The sequence below is a fragment of the Poromitra crassiceps genome (assembly GCF_964638095.1).
Source record: "Poromitra crassiceps genome assembly, chromosome: 14".
Classification (NCBI taxonomy): domain Eukaryota; kingdom Metazoa; phylum Chordata; class Actinopteri; order Beryciformes; family Melamphaidae; genus Poromitra; species Poromitra crassiceps.
Window position 1 is genome coordinate 41425745 of NC_139633.1, and position 18928 is coordinate 41444672.

At 42.6% G+C, this 18928-nt stretch overlaps 1 protein-coding gene across 1 annotated transcript in view; it reads right to left on the reverse strand.

The window, feature by feature from the left end:
- The window catches only part of psda (pleckstrin and Sec7 domain containing a), a gene marked incomplete at its 3' end in the record, with an annotated part of 49516 nt that extends 33572 nt beyond the window's left edge, over nucleotides 1–15944 (reverse strand). The window contains exons 1-4 of the mRNA XM_083650791.1: nucleotides 15870–15944; nucleotides 12349–12461; nucleotides 10202–10260; nucleotides 6669–6758 (exon numbers count right to left, since the gene is read on the reverse strand). Coding sequence (XP_083506917.1) covers nucleotides 6669–6758; nucleotides 10202–10260; nucleotides 12349–12461; nucleotides 15870–15934 — 327 coding nt within the window. The 5' untranslated portion in view covers nucleotides 15935–15944. The remainder of the gene's footprint in view (nucleotides 1–6668; nucleotides 6759–10201; nucleotides 10261–12348; nucleotides 12462–15869) is intronic.
- Between the last annotated feature and the right edge of the window lie 2984 nt (nucleotides 15945–18928).

Below are 18928 nucleotides of genomic sequence, written 5' to 3' on the forward strand. Positions count from 1 at the left end.
CGTGAAAATGGTTTCCACTCTGCACGACGACACGATGGAGACGGTGCAGGTCAGGCAGAAAGGCAGCAGAGAGAGGGTCCCACACACAAAACCCAAGTGTGTTGTAGACTACAACAAGTACATGAATGGGGTCGACAGATTGGACCAGAACATCGCGTACTATCCGTTTGCCAGGAAGACATCCAGGTGGCCCTTCAAATTTGTCATGTACATGTTTCAGATCTCTTTTTATAACGCCTTTGTTCTGTACAAAGCTAAACACCCAGCTAAACGCCAGAGAAAGTGTGAAACATTGCTGGATTTCATCCTGAGTGTTGTCGGTGCATGGACCAGACCTGTGGTGGGGGGTGGTGGGGAGGAGGTGGGGGCTGGCGGGGAGGAGGTGGGGGCTGGCGGGGAGGAGGTGGGGGGTGGCGGGGAGGAGGTGGGGGCTGGCGGGGAGGAGGTGGGGGCTGGCGGGGAGGAGGTGGGGGGTGGCGGGGAGGAGGTGGGGGCGGGGGGCAGTGACCAACCTGCAACCATGCCCCGGCGACCATACCTGGACCCTCAATGCAGGCTGGAGGTCAATCTAGCGGGCCATGTAATGGTCCTCATACCAGCCACACCCAAAAAAGATGCCCCAACGAGGAGGTGTAGCGTTTGTGCAAGGAAAGATCTTAGAAGAGAGACACGCTACATGTGTGTCAAATGTAGGGTCTCATTACACAGGGGTAGCTGCTATGAGGAGTACCACTCAGACAAGAACCTTGCTCAGCGGCGCTGGCGCTGAGTAGGCATGGGTCGTAAAAAAAAAAAACCTGCCAGGGATTGTTTTTGCTCTTTGTTTGATTGTTTGCTAGCTAGCAGGAATACATAAAAAGTACCTGCCGATTTTCATGTAACTTTGTGGATGGGTGTAACATGGGCCAAGGAAGTACCCATTACATTTTGGAGCAGTTCTGGATTCGGTGTACGAGCCCAAACCGGTTTGATCACTAACCGAAAAAACCTATAAAAAAAAAAAAACCTATAAAAAAAAAAAAAAGCTGAGTGACCTGTGGTCTGCTCTTGTTTTGTATTTATTTTGACATTTATTTATTTTATTATTGTATTATTCCTCCTTTATTGAAAACAACTATTGTTCAGATGTCTGATGTCTCACTGATGCCAAAAATAAATGGTTAAAGTGACTGTTCTGCCTGTTTGATTGAATTTCACAAAACTGCATTTTTCTCAGCTTTCCTTCTCAGACGCTGAAACCATGCTGTATTCAACGGCTAATATCTACATAACTACTAACTCTACAAACTAACTCTTTTAGACAGAGAAAGCACACATTCTATTAGTTCTTTTTAGATGATTGGTGTTCACGAAGTCTTAACAGAAAAGAATCCTCGGCTCTTGTAAAATGAGCCAGAATCGTCAAAAACCCCCCTGGCACAACTTACCTACAGCATTGAAAAAACGGCTGGCACTCAATGTGTTAAGCGTAATTGTGCCATGAACATGAGACTTCATGTCTATGTTATCATTATTATCATATATACTGGTTTTATATAGTGATAAGCAACCAAGTGAAGGATCAAATTGAAGTTACTGTCTTTTTGCTTGGCATCACCCCTTATTATTTTGCAGACAATGCAAAGCCAGAGTAAGGCAACTTCCAAATAAGGGTCAAAGGTCAAGTTTGAGTAAAAAAAAAAATGTAGATAAATAACAAATAATTAACACATTTCCAGTTTTCTTCCTACAATACATTTGGCTGGACAACAACAAAACTTTAAAGTCATTTTGCTCAGTTCTACACTCTGGCGAGTTACCCCCTTTTAGCTTTGCAGGGCAGAATAGTTACATCTAGTTTAATCTTTGATTATTAAACTAGATGTTCCTCTTAGTGTTACGATGTTAATTCTGTTGGGTCTCATGGATTACTACTTTAATCTATTGTAAATAAAAAAAAACACGCTTTTATTTTGAAGGCAAAAGTGAAGTTGTAAGAAATTGTTGCTCATTTCAGAGAGGCATTATTGCGGTTTCCCCATCACACACGGAAGAACAACCAAAAACAACGAATGACAGCGTTTTCATGTGATGACTAGTTTGAGTGATGTCTGACAACTAGTCTGCAGGAGGATCGACAACGTTTTTGTGTGAGACGTGAGGAGTGATGCCTGACAGCTAGTTTGAGTGATAAGTGAGGCAGGAGGAGTGACAGCATTTTCGTGTGAGGACTGAAGGTGTTTCAGAGCACACTCGACGGTTTACTATAGGAGACATGACAACTGACAACGCTTAGACTGAGGAACGATAGCCTATACTCTGACGGACGAGGATGCCCTAAAATGGTTGCCGTACACCTGACACCTATCACATAGTGGTGAGACAGAAGGGTAGATCTTGTGCACCCTAGACTTGGAATAATGAAGACAGTGAGTGACTTTAAATTGGATCAGCTGGTGTCTGATGTTAATTGAGCAGAGTTGGACCAAAGACAGACTCCTGGTCCCATATAATTTCAGACAAATTAACACCAAGCTCCTCCTGCCATGCCTCTCTAATCCTCTCAGTGAGGGCCCTGATGCAGCCATTAAATAGACACACAAATCTAGAAATGAGATGCCTGGAGTGAGGGGGGCTTAACAAAACATCAAAAAAAGCATGATCATTTGGTAGAACTTCAAAGTCACGAATCTTGGATGAAACATAATGTCTGACTTGTAGGTATCCAAGCCAATGCATGTTAGGCAACTGAAATGTCCTCCTCAGAAGATCAAAGGATGCAAAATAACCATCCATGTATAGGTCTCTGATGGAAACCAGTCCTTTCTCACTCCAGGCACGGTAGGTTCTGTCTGACCATGAGGACAAAAAAGAGTGATTAAAACAAATTGGTGTATAAACAGAAACATACGACGGTATATTCAAAACGCTACGAACCTGGCTTAGGATTCTGACAGAATATTTCACAACAAAACTTAAATTTGTTAAAGCTCCAGGCATCTCTAGCTTAGAAAATAACATGGCTGACAAGGAAGAGTTTGCAATAGAGTTTGCATAGAGTTGCATTTTTAGCCACAGGAGGCCCCGAGAATTAGATTGACAGGAGTCCCTTGCCGCCAAGACATTAAAGCCCTAACATTAGCAGCCCAAAAGTAGTGCCTAAACACTGGTAAGGCTCCAGCCCTCCTTCAGACTTGGGTTTTTGTAAGTGAATTTTCAAAATTCTATGGTTCTTATAATTCCAGATGTAGGGCAGAATAATGGAATCCAGCTCTTTGAAACTAGCAGATGTAAGAAAAATGGGAAGGTTTTGACACAAATAGAGGAACCTGGGAAGTGAAATCATATATATATATTTTTATATATGCCCCCCCCCCCCCCATCCCCTTTTTATCCCCCATTAGTGCTAATTTAATTTATTTATCCTGGTTGTTACTCCACCCTCTGCCGATCTGGGGAGAGCCGAAACTGGCTCCATGCTTCCTCCGAGACATGGGCAGTTAGCCAGCCGCTACTTTTCACCTGACAGGGGAAGCTTCACTGGTAGGACATAGCACGTGGGAGGATCACGCTATTCCAACCAGTTCCTCTCCCTCCGAACAGGCGCCCCGAACGACCAGAGGAGGCACCACATCAGCAACCAGGATATTGCATGTTTTTGGTGAGGGGTTCCTATATGAATGAAACCCCCCAGAGGGCATGGGGAGAACATGCAAACTCCACACAGAAAGGCCCTTTTGACGACCCCACCCGGGCGGTGGGCACTCGAGGACATGCGGGCGGGCACGCACTCCTTCAGCGCTCACAGCGTCCCAGGTGAGAATCGAACCCAGGACCTTCTAGCTGTGAGGTGACAACTCTACCACTGCGCCACCCTGAAGTGAAACCATCTTTTTTTTTTTTTTTTTTGCAATTTTCAAAACATAAAAAACAACAACAAAAGGCTCAGACAGAGAAAGAAAAAACAAACAAACATAGTTCACATTCCAATACTACAGCTTGGCACTACCAGCCACATAAGGTCCCCATGTGCCTACAAGGGATGTGCGTGGGATCCCACGCAAAGGGTCTATGAGAAGTCAGTTATGCGAGTCACGTATCGCTATTAACCTCGTCCAAATAGGCCAGAAACGGGTCCCAGATAACCAAGAACTTCCCAAGAGAATTTGTCCTCAAGAACCGGAGCCTCTCCATACGTATAACCGAGATCATGTCCGTCAGCCACAGCTGAAAATAAGGTGTAGAGGGGAAGTGAAAGCATCTTAACTGAGTTTATACAGCCAATCATCAGACAAAGGGAGAATTTTCCAGTCCTTTGCCAATTTGAATGGGAGATTTTCCAGGAAACCGGGAGTGAAGACTTTATGCCTCAGAGAGAGGCATTCTTTGTCCACTTAATTGTGTATCCGGACAGTAGTGATGCATGGGCCATGTTTTTTTAAGGCCTGCACCAACCCAACCCATCGTTGGAGCCAGTCCGCACCGCCCGGCCCGTTAAAATATCTGAAAATGTCGAACGCAACTCACTCAACATCGCTAGATGTCATTCTGAGGAGGAGTGGGCTGAGAATGTCGCAGAATTTCTTGTAGAACTCGGCACCGAATCCATCCGGCCCAGCTGCTTTGCCTGATGGGAATGATTTGATGGCAGAAGTAATTTCTTCCAATGTAAAGTCAGAGTCTAAGCAGGGCCGCGGGAAGTAGATTTTTTCCTTTTTTTTTTTTTTTTTTTTTACAAATGTAATTAAAAATATTTTGCAGTGCACTATGTTCCTTTCTTGTTTAAGAATGTTTCGGGAAATGAAAATGTAGCCTATTTAAATAGAATTATCAACAATAACAATCAAGGAAGTTACATGCTTGTAGGCTAGAGAAGAAGAAGAAGCGCGCGAATTGTTTAATCTGGCAATAAAGAAATGTGAACTTGACATGCTATTTTAATAGCCTACTCAAAAATGCACCTCCCACTATACAGCAAAGAGAGGAGTCAAGTGTTCTTGATATATGCCATTCAGATCAGAATAATTAGTCTAGTCATTAAGTTTGCTGATAATATTTCTATCATGTTAAGTCTGTGTCATGTTAACTGGTGTATTCAGAGCAAATAGGGAGATATAGAGCATTATCATCATGCTATATATCTCCCTCTTTGCTCTGAATGAGTGAGAAAAGGAGAAAATACTGAATAATTATATCACAACAGTATCCTAATGTTAATTTAAAATGAGATATTCCTCTAAATATGGCAAAAAAATGTAAAAACAAAACGTAATTTCTTTTTTCTCCCAGCACCCCCTGCTTAAAGTGACTTCCAGCGGCCCTGAGTCTAAGTCTCTCTGGCAGCGTCACTAAGCTTGGGTGCCTCAAGGGGGTCAAAAAAGTAGTTAAAATCAGACCGAGCGGCATCACACTTAGACAAGTAGAGGTCACTGTAAAATTCCCTAGAACGGTCGTTGATCTCCTTGGGGTTAGTCAGCAGGGGGCGCCCCACTTCCATTTGATGGAGAGGATTGATCTGGAAGCCTTCATCATTAATGGAGAATGAAATTATTCTAAAAGTGTTTGTTGACATTTTAACACATAATTTGATGTGCAATTATGTTATGTTTGTATTGTTTATATTTTGCAGTAATTATAGCAATATGTGGAATTTAACAGCTATTTTACCTATTAAACTAGAACGACTGCACCGCGGATTTATGCCTCCGCCATTAGTTCATTCTTGAGTCCAAATCGCCATTTGAGGCAAATTGGAAGAAATTCCGTCAAGGAGATGTTGCATTACAGAGCTTGGAAATTGGGTGTGTGAGGTCACAGTGACCTTGGCCTTTGACCTTTGACCACCAAAATCGAATCAGTTCATGCTTGAGTCCAAGTCGATGTTGAGGCAAATTTGATTAAATTCCGTCAAGGCATTCCAGAGACATCGCGTTAACAAGCTTGAAAATGGCGTTCGAGAGGTCACAGTGACCTTGACCTTTGACCACCAAAATCTAATCAGTTCATCCTTGAGTCCAAGTCGATGTTTGAGGCAAATTTGATGAAATTCCACCAAGGCATTCCTGAGATATCGCGTTAACAAGCTTGAAAATGGCGTTCGAGAGGTCACAGTGACCTTGACCTTTGACATTTGACCACCAAAATCGAATCAGATCATGCTTGAGTCCAAGTCGATGTTTAAGGCAAATTTGATTAAATTCCGTCAAGGCGTTCGTCAGATATCGCGTTAACAAACCTCGTACGGAAGGACATACGTACGTACGGACGGACGGACAACCCAGATCCATAATGCCTCCGGCCTGGCTATCGCCAGCAGAGGCATAATTAGCTAGCTAGTGTTTGCTAGCTAACATTAGCTAGCTCAGACATAATGCAGGTGAAAGCAGTGATGTCGGAGTGTTGCAACTTCTGAATTGTTTTAAAAGCAGTATCACAAGCCAAGGGTCCCTGTGTGTGTGTGCGTGTGAGCGCCGTGTGTGTGTGTGTGTGTGTGTGTGTGTGTGTGTGTGTGTGTGTGCATGTGCATGTGAGTGTGTGTGTGTGCGTGTGAGTGTGTGTGTGTGTGTGCATGTGTGAGTGTGTATGTGTGTGTGTGTGTGTGTGTGTGTGTGTGTGTGTGTGTGTGTGTGTGTGTGTGTGTGTGTGTGTGTGTGTGAGTGTGTGCGGCGCGCGCCATGTGTGTCTCAGACCTTGAGCAGTTCTTTAGGAAAGTCCTTCCCATCGTTGAGCCCCTCCAGGTTGGAGATGAACTGACTGCAGGACATCCTCTTCCCTATGTTCTGCAGACAGACACACACACACACACACGTTAGCCATTGCACGCAGCACTAGCCACTAGCTAGTAAGCTAGCGAACATCCTGCTAAACTCAAACTCATCCAGTTGTACAGTAGCTGTTGTTTCTAGCTAATGTTACAACTGTTAGCTCTGTCTGAAAATAGAGCTAGCTGGTGCAGCATGTTGTGGTGTGGCTTTATTTATACAGAGATGGCCCTTGAGAGTGAGCTCTCATTTGCCCTCCCCTGTTAACAGCAGGGCTCCAGACTAACTTTTTACACTAGGTGCACTGGTGCACCTTACTTTTTAATTTAGGTGCACCAGCACATCATTTAGGTGCACCCACATTTTTCACCACGCCTTTTGGCACCGCAATAATACATTTTAAGCGTTACCTTCTAGGTCATTTTGTATATATATTGGCAAATTATTAAATGATACGATCAAAGATTTTCATGTAAATAAACGTCTGAAGTCACTATCACCAACCGAGTTAACACAGTGAGGATTGAGCCTATGGCCCAGTGATGGAAGCCTTTGTATTTTAATATATCAATATACATTTTCTGTAGCGGATTGTAGGTTTTTGGGGTGTCAGCCGGAGTTTAGTCTGACAATGTTGTGCACACCGGATACTAGTTAGTTAGGTTAAGCTAAATCATAGATTATTGAAAGATATTCCATATTCCAGACTGAAATGCTATAACAGAAGTGGAGTATTGGCCAGAATGACATTTTTTTTGCAATTCCACCGCGGGCCGCATGTAGCCTGCGGGTCGTAAATTGAGTATTACTGCCTTACATTATGCTCCTAAGTTGAAAAAGTTAGGAGCACATTTAAGGACACAATGATTAATCTCTGATACATTACAATTTAGTTTAATTCAATTAAAGTAAGCTACCATTCTCATGATGATGCACTATGAAGGTCTTACCAGATAAGAATGACTCGATAACCATTTATTTAGTCATCGTAGTTTGCATAACATTATGTAATGGTGGTCATGATTGTGGACGTTCACGTTACTGTGTGATTAGTGTAGTGACATATCCCACAGTGTGCTGTGAAGTCTCACTGTGCACTGCAGACAGTGAAAAACCGTAGCAGATAGCTGCTCTTAGATGGTCTAACATTAACAGACAGCATAGTCATATCGTCAACACCACATTTTAGCGATCTTGAATGACATGTTGGTAACGTTAGTAATCCCAGAATTTGCTTGATAGTTAGCTAGCATCCTGCTAGCGATGCTAACATTAGACGCTAAGATGTCATTGCCATGCCATCCAACCTAATGTTAGTCAGAACTCGTCTGCTGAAGCCAAAGCTTTGTCTCCCGCATACAAAACCACCATCTGACACATTTGAATTCCATCTGTTTGTGACTCCGATTCCGGTACGAGTGAGTCTTGTAATGGACGGCTGGCTGTGGACTGTCCTGTCTGTGTTCTACTAGCGATAAGGACGATACGACTTCCAGTCGGATTTTCAAAGTAAAACGATTCGGCCCAAGTCTAAAGCACTCGGAAGCAATTGAAATCGTTTTATTTTTGTATTTCCCCCGTCTTTCTATGTGAGAGATTTAGCTTGACCGCGCCGCACGCTGTGGGACAAGAGCAGGGTGAGAGAGAGAGAAAGACGCTACAAATTCCAAGGTGCACGCACCAGTGCGTGTTATGAAAATATTTATGCGCACTGGCAGATCTAAGGTGGGAAAATGTGTGTAAATACACGCACTCTGGAGCCCTGAACTGTTTTAGAAAAAGTTACAAAATTCAAAATTACAGACAGACAAGATAAAAACAAACAATAAAAACAGATGATAAAAACACATCAAGTAAAACACGAGCACTCCCTGTGCAGGGTATCCTCTAGGAGCACTCTAAACTACTCTAGAGAAACCAATCGCTCCAATTCCAAAGTGTCCTGGAGCCTAGTCCATTTATCTTTCCCTGTTCAGACCTCACACATGGACGAGACAATCTGATACAGTATGAGACCATGAGCGTGTTTGATAACTTGCATTGTTGTGACTGAGAAGTGAGGACAAATACAGAGGAAGCTGTCCAATCAGAGCTTTGTAAATAAATGAAAGACAGTGTTGCTCTCTACGAGCCGGTAGGGAGGGCCAGTCCATCTTTTCATACAATATACAGCGGTGTGTCAGAAAAGCATCACCCGTTACAAAACGCAGAGCACTGATACACTGCATCAAGCGGCTTCAAGATGCTGGATGAGGCATACAGATACACAACATCACCCTAACCAAAAACAGACACTATTAGCGATTGTACAACAGATTTTCTGGAAGAAAATTAAAAACGAGACTTATTCCTGTACAGAAAGCTGATTTTTCTCCTCAGCTTCTTTGTAAGGTGTTCCACATGACATGGGTCTGAACAGAAAGTTTAGTGTCCAGCCAAATGCCAAGGTATCTGTAGGAATTAACAGATTAAATTTCACCCTGGAGACTGTTGTTGACAATAGGAGACCGTGAGAACAACATCCAATTGGTCTTTTTGTTATTTAAAACTACCGTAGTTTGAGATCAAACAGAGACCGTTGGAACACCTCGAAGGCAATCTGCAGACTTGCAACGGCCTGAAACAATATAAAAGTGTGTCGTCCGCATAATAATGGACATTACTGTTCACAGAGGGGAGAAAAATATTATTTATATAAAGGGTGAATAAAATTGGACCAGAGATGGACCCTTGAGGAACACCCTTACCGATAAACAAAGAGCTGGATCTGATATTGTCAGTTAAGCTAAATATGTGGACAAGCGGCTGGCAACCAGATGAGCACTAAGGCGTAGGAGAAACGGAGCAATGTCATCTTCGCCCTTAGACTTCTTAAGTGTTCAAATGTGAAAGTGCCTTAAAGAACTCACTTACTGGTCTAAATGAAAATCTATCAACAAAAGGGGAGGAGGTGGAAGAGATCTTAGCTAATGGGTCATGAGTGTAACCCGAGGGGGCCGCACTGGCTGAGAGTCTATCAGATGACCAGATGCTACAAAGTGTTGGTTGAAAGCATCACACATCTGTGATTTATCAGAGATTACAACATTCTCACCGCTAATCTGAGGTGGGAGAGCGGCGGTGGACCTGGTTTTTAATGATTTTACGGTTTTCCAAAAGCCGGCTGTATTTCCTCGGGCATTAGCGAGAGAAGTCCAATAATAATCGGATTTACCTTTTCTGATTACGCTAATACAGGGGTTCCCAAGCTTTTCTGTCCAAGTATCACTACGTACCAAACCAAATTTCCCATAGACAACTTCCACTGCGTATACCAACCGCCCCTCCCCCTAAAATAAAATTGGCTGTTATAAACATGCAATAGTAGCAAAAAGCCTAAATGACAATATAAGGCTACTAGCTAACATCTCACAGTACAGACATGAGAGTAAAGCGTGATCAGATGCAGTCTGTAGACTCACATGGCCGTGAAGATCTGTGTTGAGCAGCATCACCGCACACGTCAGAGTGTGGACGCTGTCTGTGGGCGAGAGACACAGAGAGACACGTGAGAGACACGTGAGAGAGAGAAGAACAAGTGCCTCATAGGTTGTGTCTAATTCTCAAGTGAACGAGCTATATAGGTGGCCTTTCTATGTAGGAAATTGTAAGGCTGTCTGAAACCAGATTGATACATAAGTTCACTGAATTTGCAACCTTTCTAGGTACCTGTTTTTGTCATTTTCGAGGGACCATACAATGGTCCCCAAACTTCCTCCAATGGCGCCCACAAAACCTCACGCAAGAGAAAAAAGATAAACACCCATTCGCTAGATAACATCACTTTCTTTTCGTTTTTATTTTAGAATAGTCAAAAGCGTAAACCATTACCGTACTTCATTTCAGTGTGGTCAGTTAAGTTAAGTTGTCAGCAAAGTCACTTTTGAACGATAGTAGGAAGCACCCTAACTGACTCTAATCTGGACAGCAGCCGGCTAGTTAGGTTGCTAGCTAACTAGCATTAGAAAAACTCGCTCCGCCCGCCCCAAAGCAGGACTACACAGCCGGGAGGATGGCAGCATGGCAGACCTTCAAGTGTAAGTGGAGTTCGTATTATCCGTGCTTTATTAAATTATAAGCTGTCATTACTTAAGTATCCATTTGTTTGTCAATAATGTTTTTGTTAGCTGGGTTTTACACTTTTAATTTGAAGGCGGAAAAGGGAAATGGTGTGATAGTAGATTGAATTGAATTCTATCATTTCACACGTACCATTTCCCTTTTTCGCCTTCAAATTCAAAGTGTAAAAACAGCTAACGAAACGTTAGTCTGTGAAGCCTTGACCTGTCTTGATTATAAAAGTATAACGTTAGAGAAAGCAGCCATCAGCCATGCCGTTTTATACTCATTTATTGCCAACTGCTTTGGGAATCAACTTCATCAAGCTTGGTCAGAAAAAGTCTGTCTATTCAATAGGGGTGTCACAATATATCGTCCCACGAAATTTCGCGATAGTAAAACGTCACGATATGTATCGTTGAGATGAAATCTCATATCGTGAAAAAAAAAAAAAACATTTTTTTTTTTTTTTTTTTCAAAAATAGACAAAGAAACGTCTTTGTTTGTTGAAGTTCAATGTGTGGAAAGTAGTTCAGTTGAACAAGTCTCTGAAGAGACACATGAGAAGTTATACAGGAGAGAAACCATTCAATTGAGTTTCTGGCAAAACTGTTTACTTGACAGGAAAAACTGAAGATGCATAAAAAATAGACTAAGAAAAGTCTTGTTGTTTGAGTTTGAAGAAAAACTGAAGATGCATAATGAGAATTTATACTGCTGAGAAACCTTTTAGTTCAAAGTAAATCTAAGTGACGGTGTAACTCATTCTATTTCAAGATAAGCCTTATCTCCAATCTCATGTTTTTTCTAGTTGTTATTGTAATAACAATTTCCCACAACAGCATGTTTTGTATTTGTGCATTTCAAATAAAATACTACTTTTCCAGTCATATATTGTCATTATTCAAGTTTAAAAAAATATTGTTAAAATCGTATCGTATCGTATCGTTATCGTGAACCCAGTATCGTGATACGTATCGTATCGTGAACTGAGTGTATCGTGACACCCCTACTATTCAATGGAAACAGCACTAGTGCGATGCTACCTTCAAGCATGAGGACGTCTGAAACAAGTTATTTTTCTGTCACCTATAATAAAATGAGATAATTAATCCAATATCTAGTTCGGAAGCTCACTTGAGTTACAGACAGACCCATAGTGTTACAATAGAGTGCCTAAGTGCCGAAGTCACGCCCTCTTCCGGGTTCTGCATGGGACCTAAAGTAGGGAGTGAATTTCCCAATTACTTTTTTCCATCGTAAAATCCTTGTAAAAAGAGTTTTAATTGGACACCCAGAATATTTGACTCGGATCAAAACAAAAACGTTTAAAATAAAAATAAAAGGGGGAAAAAATAAAAACAAAAACAAATAAATGGTTGTTTTAGTCACAGTCAAATATTCTATCGTCTCTTGTGATTCATCTCGTAGCTGAATTGCTTGGTTTGTCCAAGTAAAACTCTTTTTCTACAGTAAGGATTTGACAAAACGTCTATGGACCTTCACGTACCTTCACTGGGGATGCTGGCTGGGTTGCACTGCATGTATCTGGTGGAGAAGTGAGCCAGGACTCTCTCTCTCTCCTGAGTCTCTCCCATCAGAGCAAACTCCCTCAGGAACGACCTGACAGCAAACAGAGAAAGTCAATCCACTGGCTGTAATCGGATTACTGTGTTCAGTCACAGCAGTGTAAAGCTGTGTTCACACCAAACGTGATTTAGCAAATTCGCGTGGCGAGATTACATACAATGTCAATGCAAACGCTGCAATCGGGATTCTCCCCCGGCGCGCATGAGGTGGATGGTATTTAATGCCTATTTAATGAAAGATTCTAATACAGGATATCCCTGTACAGTAAATCTGAAACACCAGACTCAAAACACACCATACAAAAAGTTACATAACAAAATACCAAATGCATAAGGTTAGGTTTGTTTTTATTTATTTTGAACCTGTGGCATTTATTTTGAAAAGACAGTAGTTGTCCTCCACCTAAGCCGTTTTCACACATGCGCTTTATACTGGGAAATTACGAGAAAGCGGTGTAATGCCTTCATATGTGAAAGTTGTTTTCCGGTATAAGCGCGCCCCCGTCATCGCGGACATTTGACCACTTCTAACCTTGTGATAAGAGCGGTATGTCTGCTTCATGTGTGGGCATGCCGATTTCCCCCCCCCCTCCCCTCTCTGCTCGCTCTCTGGCCAGTCCTTCAGTCCTCCGCAGCAGCCCGACACACAGGACAGACACAGCGAAAATGGCAGCGGCTTGTTCTAGTCTGAAGCCGCCCAACGCTTGTTGAGAAAGCAGATGCACGAAGCGAAATGTGGAAGTATTTTGCTTACGTTGCCGACAGCGAAGGCAAGCCCCCTGGACACATCAAACTAAGCCAGTCTGTAAAAAGTGCTTCAACGCGATGCAGGTGAACGGATAAACATCAAACCAGCCAGGCTATTTCTCTCCGACAGGGATCCCAACTTCTTCAAAGATTTCAGTTCAAAGACTGGTTAGCGAATGTGAAGGATACAACATACTGTACATGCATTAAGTCAAACGAGTGTGATTTATTGTGTCACAAGCAAACTTATTTCACCATCAGAGTTTTGCCGCTCCCCTTCCCTGCCCCCCAAAATACAGCTTCTTTCACGGCTATTTTTACACGTGATCCCTCAGGTGTGAAGGGAAATTCCGGGAAATAGCCGTTATTGATTTACAGGCAATGTTCCTGTAGGCATGTGTGAAAACGGCTCAATTTGTACAGCATGGCCCTGTAGTGTATTCAACCAGTACACTAACAGTGAACATATAGACTCTCTTGCATTAGGTTATATTTTTATGTAGGGCTGGCTTTACGACTGCATGGGGATGCAGGCAACTAGTCGGTTCAACGTTTAAACATTCACTACCCTCGCTAGTCGGCACCAAAATACTATCGGTTAAACTAATAATTAAATTATTGTGGCGTACCATAACAGAGACTTGAGAGACATTCACCGTACTGCCGCGAGCCCTTTAAGACAGCAGGTTTACGTCTGGTGTTGCCGTAGTTCCAGGCTAACTCAGCGCAGTCTCAGCAAGCTAAGAGAGACATGTTAGCGAAGTCCTTTGACATGTAATGTAAATAGTTGGAGTGTTGGAATAAATCCCGTTGGATACAGCTTTCGCCCTCCTCTTTCCTGCACACTCCACGTTATCACAATAACAATGCGGGTGTAAATAAATGTTGCGTCTTTACCAGCCACTACAGTGCCCCTCCTCTATGCCCGGATATAAAGTAAACAAACCAGCGGACGCCTGCCATCTCAATAAGCCAGCGCAGTTTGGCAGTATTTGATCCAGTCAATGAAAATATGGTTGTATGTAGGCTGTGTCAGATAAAACGGGCATATGACGTTAACCACTCGACCGACATTCAGCACAGGCATGTGGACGCAAGGAAGGACAATGCTATGGCATTGATCGCGTTAGCCACACAAGCTAACGCGTAGCCACACAAGATAACATGGCAACAATGAATGACTGCGCAAGACGCTTCCACTCAACTTTGTTGATGGCAAAGGCTTCCGAAAGTTAAATGGACTATATTTAGCCTGAATGCACGGTGCTGGGGTGAGTTGTCAATGTTTTCTGACAAGGCAAGATGATTTGGATATTGACGATTATGACCAACATAATTAATGGAGAGCGTACCGACGTATTCGTCGTATAGTGTCGCAGCGAACCGTGACGCCCCTAAAAATATTATATATATATATATATATATATTTATAAAACGGCTCTCTCAAATCAAGCAATCTGATTGGTTCACAGCCATGGTATAAATACCGTATACCACTCTCATAACCCATGGCCATTGATTATTATTTGAAGAGCCATGACGCATGATGGCGCAACTCTCTTACTAAAAGGCTTTGGTTACCTCAAATGACAATGTAGAAAAAACAAAATGGCGGAGACAGCTGTCAGATCCTTGTGAATCGATCTTCGCTTATAACTTTACTAATACTTCGCAGAAAATTATGTTTTGTACAAGAATAGACGCGGGCTAATGTCTTCTTTGCAAAAAAAAGGCTGTTAACCCCGCATTTCTAAATAAGACGTAACGTTAGTTGGTGTCGGGCTTTGCAGAAAGCTCTCAGCTTCTCAGCAAGCGTCAGGATTGGCCAATGTCAACTTCAGTCTCCAGAACGATCCAATCACATCACCCACACGTCTATCTTCTTGCTAGAGGTCCCGCCTTACAGTAGTGTTTCAACTGACTCTCAGAATGCCATGCCAGTCGGACTTATAGTATTATTATTATTATATTATCATACTTGGAAACCGTGCGGCCTCGTGGGATAACAGCTGATCAGCGGGATATATATGCCACAACACACTGGCTCTCATGCTATATTGCTTAAATATACAGTATATATATATATATATATATATATATATATATATATATATATATATGGTCGCCAATGCACACCGCTGGCGCTGTTCAAACTGGGCTGATGAGTTATTACTTCTGATATTATTATTAGCGCAGCATTTTATAACTGAAGAGTGATTGGTGTAACTTCATAATCGAGACATTATTGATTTCCCTCTGATCAAGTTTGTAGGTGCGACTGTGGACAAATAGAGTATAACCAGCCTTTATAGCCACCTACTGTATCTAGTTGTCACTCCACTATGGTATTGTTACCTACACATTATGTTCTCTATATCTATCTATGTGGAACTGTTCAGGTCCGCAGGACAAAACTGGCAAACTCAGAAAAAACCTGCTGCAATTTCGCTCAGTGAAATTTCGACTGGATATCGGTTAGAAAAAATTATTGACGTGTGAATAAATCCCTCTTAGTGTGTAAAGGCGTTTAGTCTTGTCTACTCTAGTGTAGACTAGTTTATTAGTCTAGTTCATGAGTTTAGTCACTAAACTCATGAAGTGCACTACAGTTGGACTAGACTAATAAACTAGTTACACTTAAACTTTAGTGTAACGACAGAAATAAACAACAGAGGCTAGAGAAGAGGAGACTGACCTGAGGGCCTGGTCAATGGTCAGAGCGCTGAAGTTAAAGTTACTGAGATATTCTTCTGCCACCATCTGGCTGAACTCATTGCTGCAGAAAGAGACAAACAGGGAGAGGGAGAGAGAAAGCGACAGTCAATCAGCCATTCATCTATTCAATCCAAAAAACAAACAAAAAACATATCAACATATAAACTTCAGGTCTAGTCTAACATATTTCCTATAATATTGACCCAGGGCTTTATTTACCTCAACTGCAGAGGCAGGGCTTAAAATTCACTTTGCAAACTGGGGGGGAATTCCCCCCTTATGTTCTTCAGATAGGGGGGATTTATAGAGTTTGGGGGGGATTTTTTCAGCCAGTACGATAACCGGTAATATCTGCTTCTCCTGTCCGATAACAGATACAATAACCAATAATAATTTCACATTTTTGTATTTAAGAAAATAAGTTCTTAACCTGTAGTTTATGCACACCTGGGGTATCATAATATGATATGAGTTTTTTAGTAAAGTGTATCACTAATACAAAAAATAAAGGCTTTAATACAACCGAAAGCCTATGGCTGCTTAGTCTGCAGATAAAACAAAATGACAAAAGACATAGTAATTTAGACTCTTATTCAGGGATGCAAAGTCAGGGATAGTGAAAAAGGTGACAGATACCAGGGCAGACACAAAATCATTCACTTAAAGGGATAGTTCGGTTTGTTTGAAGTGGGGTCCTATCAGCTAGTTCCATACACTAACTGAAGTAGGTACAGTGGTCTGGACCCTGGGCGCAGCGTGTTACGAGACCCGGTACTCAGAGCAGCAGCCAAACCAGCTTTTTCTCTGTAAGTACGTGGGGTCAACAACTAAAACGTAATTTAGCCACCTAAAACAACGCCCACCTAAACAAATCGATATCTGTGTACATGCACGCTCTATTTTGACAATTTTCAGCGATTTACTTTTCCGCCAAACAGCAGTTTCATTCGGCACTGTTTTTTCTCCCAACCGTACAACTACCGTATTCCTGTTCTGTTATTTTGAAAGCCCTAAAGTGGAAGCACTACTTTTACATTCTGGCTGACGTGACGTGACTCATGCACTAAACGATGGAAAAAAAAGAACTGCTCATGAACTGAACTGCTCATTTTTTGGGACTGTGAACTTCAAAATTCAAAATTGTGAACTATGAACATGAACTAGTTCATTTTAATGTGTGTGAGCTGAACTTTGAACTAGCTCTTGTGAAGTGTGAACTGAAGTGTGAAGTGTGAACTTGCACAACACAGACGCACAGAGAAGAAAAGGGCATCTATCTTTCTTGTCTTACTAGCAGGAAGATGGCAAATACACGAATCTCCCAAAAATATTGGCGTGTTCCTTTAAGCCTACTGGTGGATCAATCAATCAATCAATCAATCAATGGATCCCACACAGACGTACTTCTTGCTGAGGTGTGGAGCAACGTCAGACTTCTTGAAGCCGTCCAGGCTGTACAGTCTGGTGGCAAGCCGTCTGGCGGCCGCGAGGTCCGCCTTGCCGCCATTGGCCAGAGGGTCGCCCCCGGCAACGGCCACACCCTGCGCCAACCGCTCCGCCACGTCTGCCTGAGGGTACAGCAGCTCCACCGGACGCTCCCTACACACACACACACACACACACACACACACACACACACACACACACACACACACAGTGGTGTCATTTCAGGACTTTCAGATCCTGTTTTTCCGCCCACGGTCAGAGCGGAGTGGATCTCTGGTTCCTGTTCCTCCTGGTTCTCAACGTGGAGTCAGGGGCCCACCAGGGGTCCAGCAAGTTCATCAGTAAACTAAACAGCTAAACATCAGTATTATTTCATTTACAAGAAGGGACACTTCAACCCAAAACAAAGCAGATTTATTTTGCACATGATCCCACATAACCCTAACCCAAAAACTGTAAACAGCTACTTAATCCAAACAAGTTAATTTCGTCTATCTATTATCTATTATTATTAACTATTAGTTTTCTTCAGTCGAAACTGTCAGGTATGACAAAAAAATATACACAGTCTTTCAATAAGAAAACTCTAATAATTGTAAACAGCTACTGTGGGATGATGATGATGTCACAACAGAGACAACAACAACAACAACAACTGTAAACAAAGCTGCAGCAGCATTTATCAGGTGACGCAGCAGAGGGTGGAGCCCTCTGCTGGAGAGATTACGAGTTATTCTTAGAGCTCACACAGCAGTCTCGACAGGCAGTGGTCGCGTGAAGCCAATATTTTCCATCTTTTACCGATTTCTCTTCAACAACGGCAGAAGACTGTGAAGGCTGTGTGTCATTTTAACACGGGTGATTAGGACACAATGTTTCCACCCTGTCTGTCACCACGACAACGCGACACAACGTCTGCTCACAGCACATCTACTGCACTGACAGACTGCTGCCACCTCTATGGATATGAGTATGGAGGACTGCCAAGTGTGTGTGTGTGTGTGTGTGTGTGTGTGTGTGTGTGTGTGTGTGTGTGTGTGTGCATACATCCATGTCAAAGGCAGATGGTCTGTGTTCATAAAGTGCTGTGGGATGGGGGGGGGGGGGTTAAATTAACCAGCTGAGATGGAGAGAGAGACAGAGAGAAATAGAGCGTGGGGGTGTGTGTGTGTGTGTGTGTGTGTGTGTGTGTGTGTGTGTGTGTCAGCCAAATCCCCCCAAGTCTGATATGTCTGTGTTCATTCTTTAACCCGTAAAGAGCCGCAGGAACGAGTCCGGAAATCATCGATGCTAACACTCCTGGTTCTTCACTGTTTTCGCCTATGGGATTTTTGAATGGGTTTTTGGCGCGATGCTTCTAATAATCTCTCTGGGCAACGCTGGCTTAATCAAACGCGAACCAGTGTTTAGTAATATCATCTTCACACAGGAGGACCACTTTTACGAGTTTTGAAGCTTTTATGTCCCTTTAAAAGGGCGACTAGCTAGCAAACGGCTAAATGAGACTACACTGTTGAGTCGACGGTGATATATACGTCAATAACGTCACCACTTCAAAGGACGAACACGGAAATTCTCTTTCCCTCACCTGGT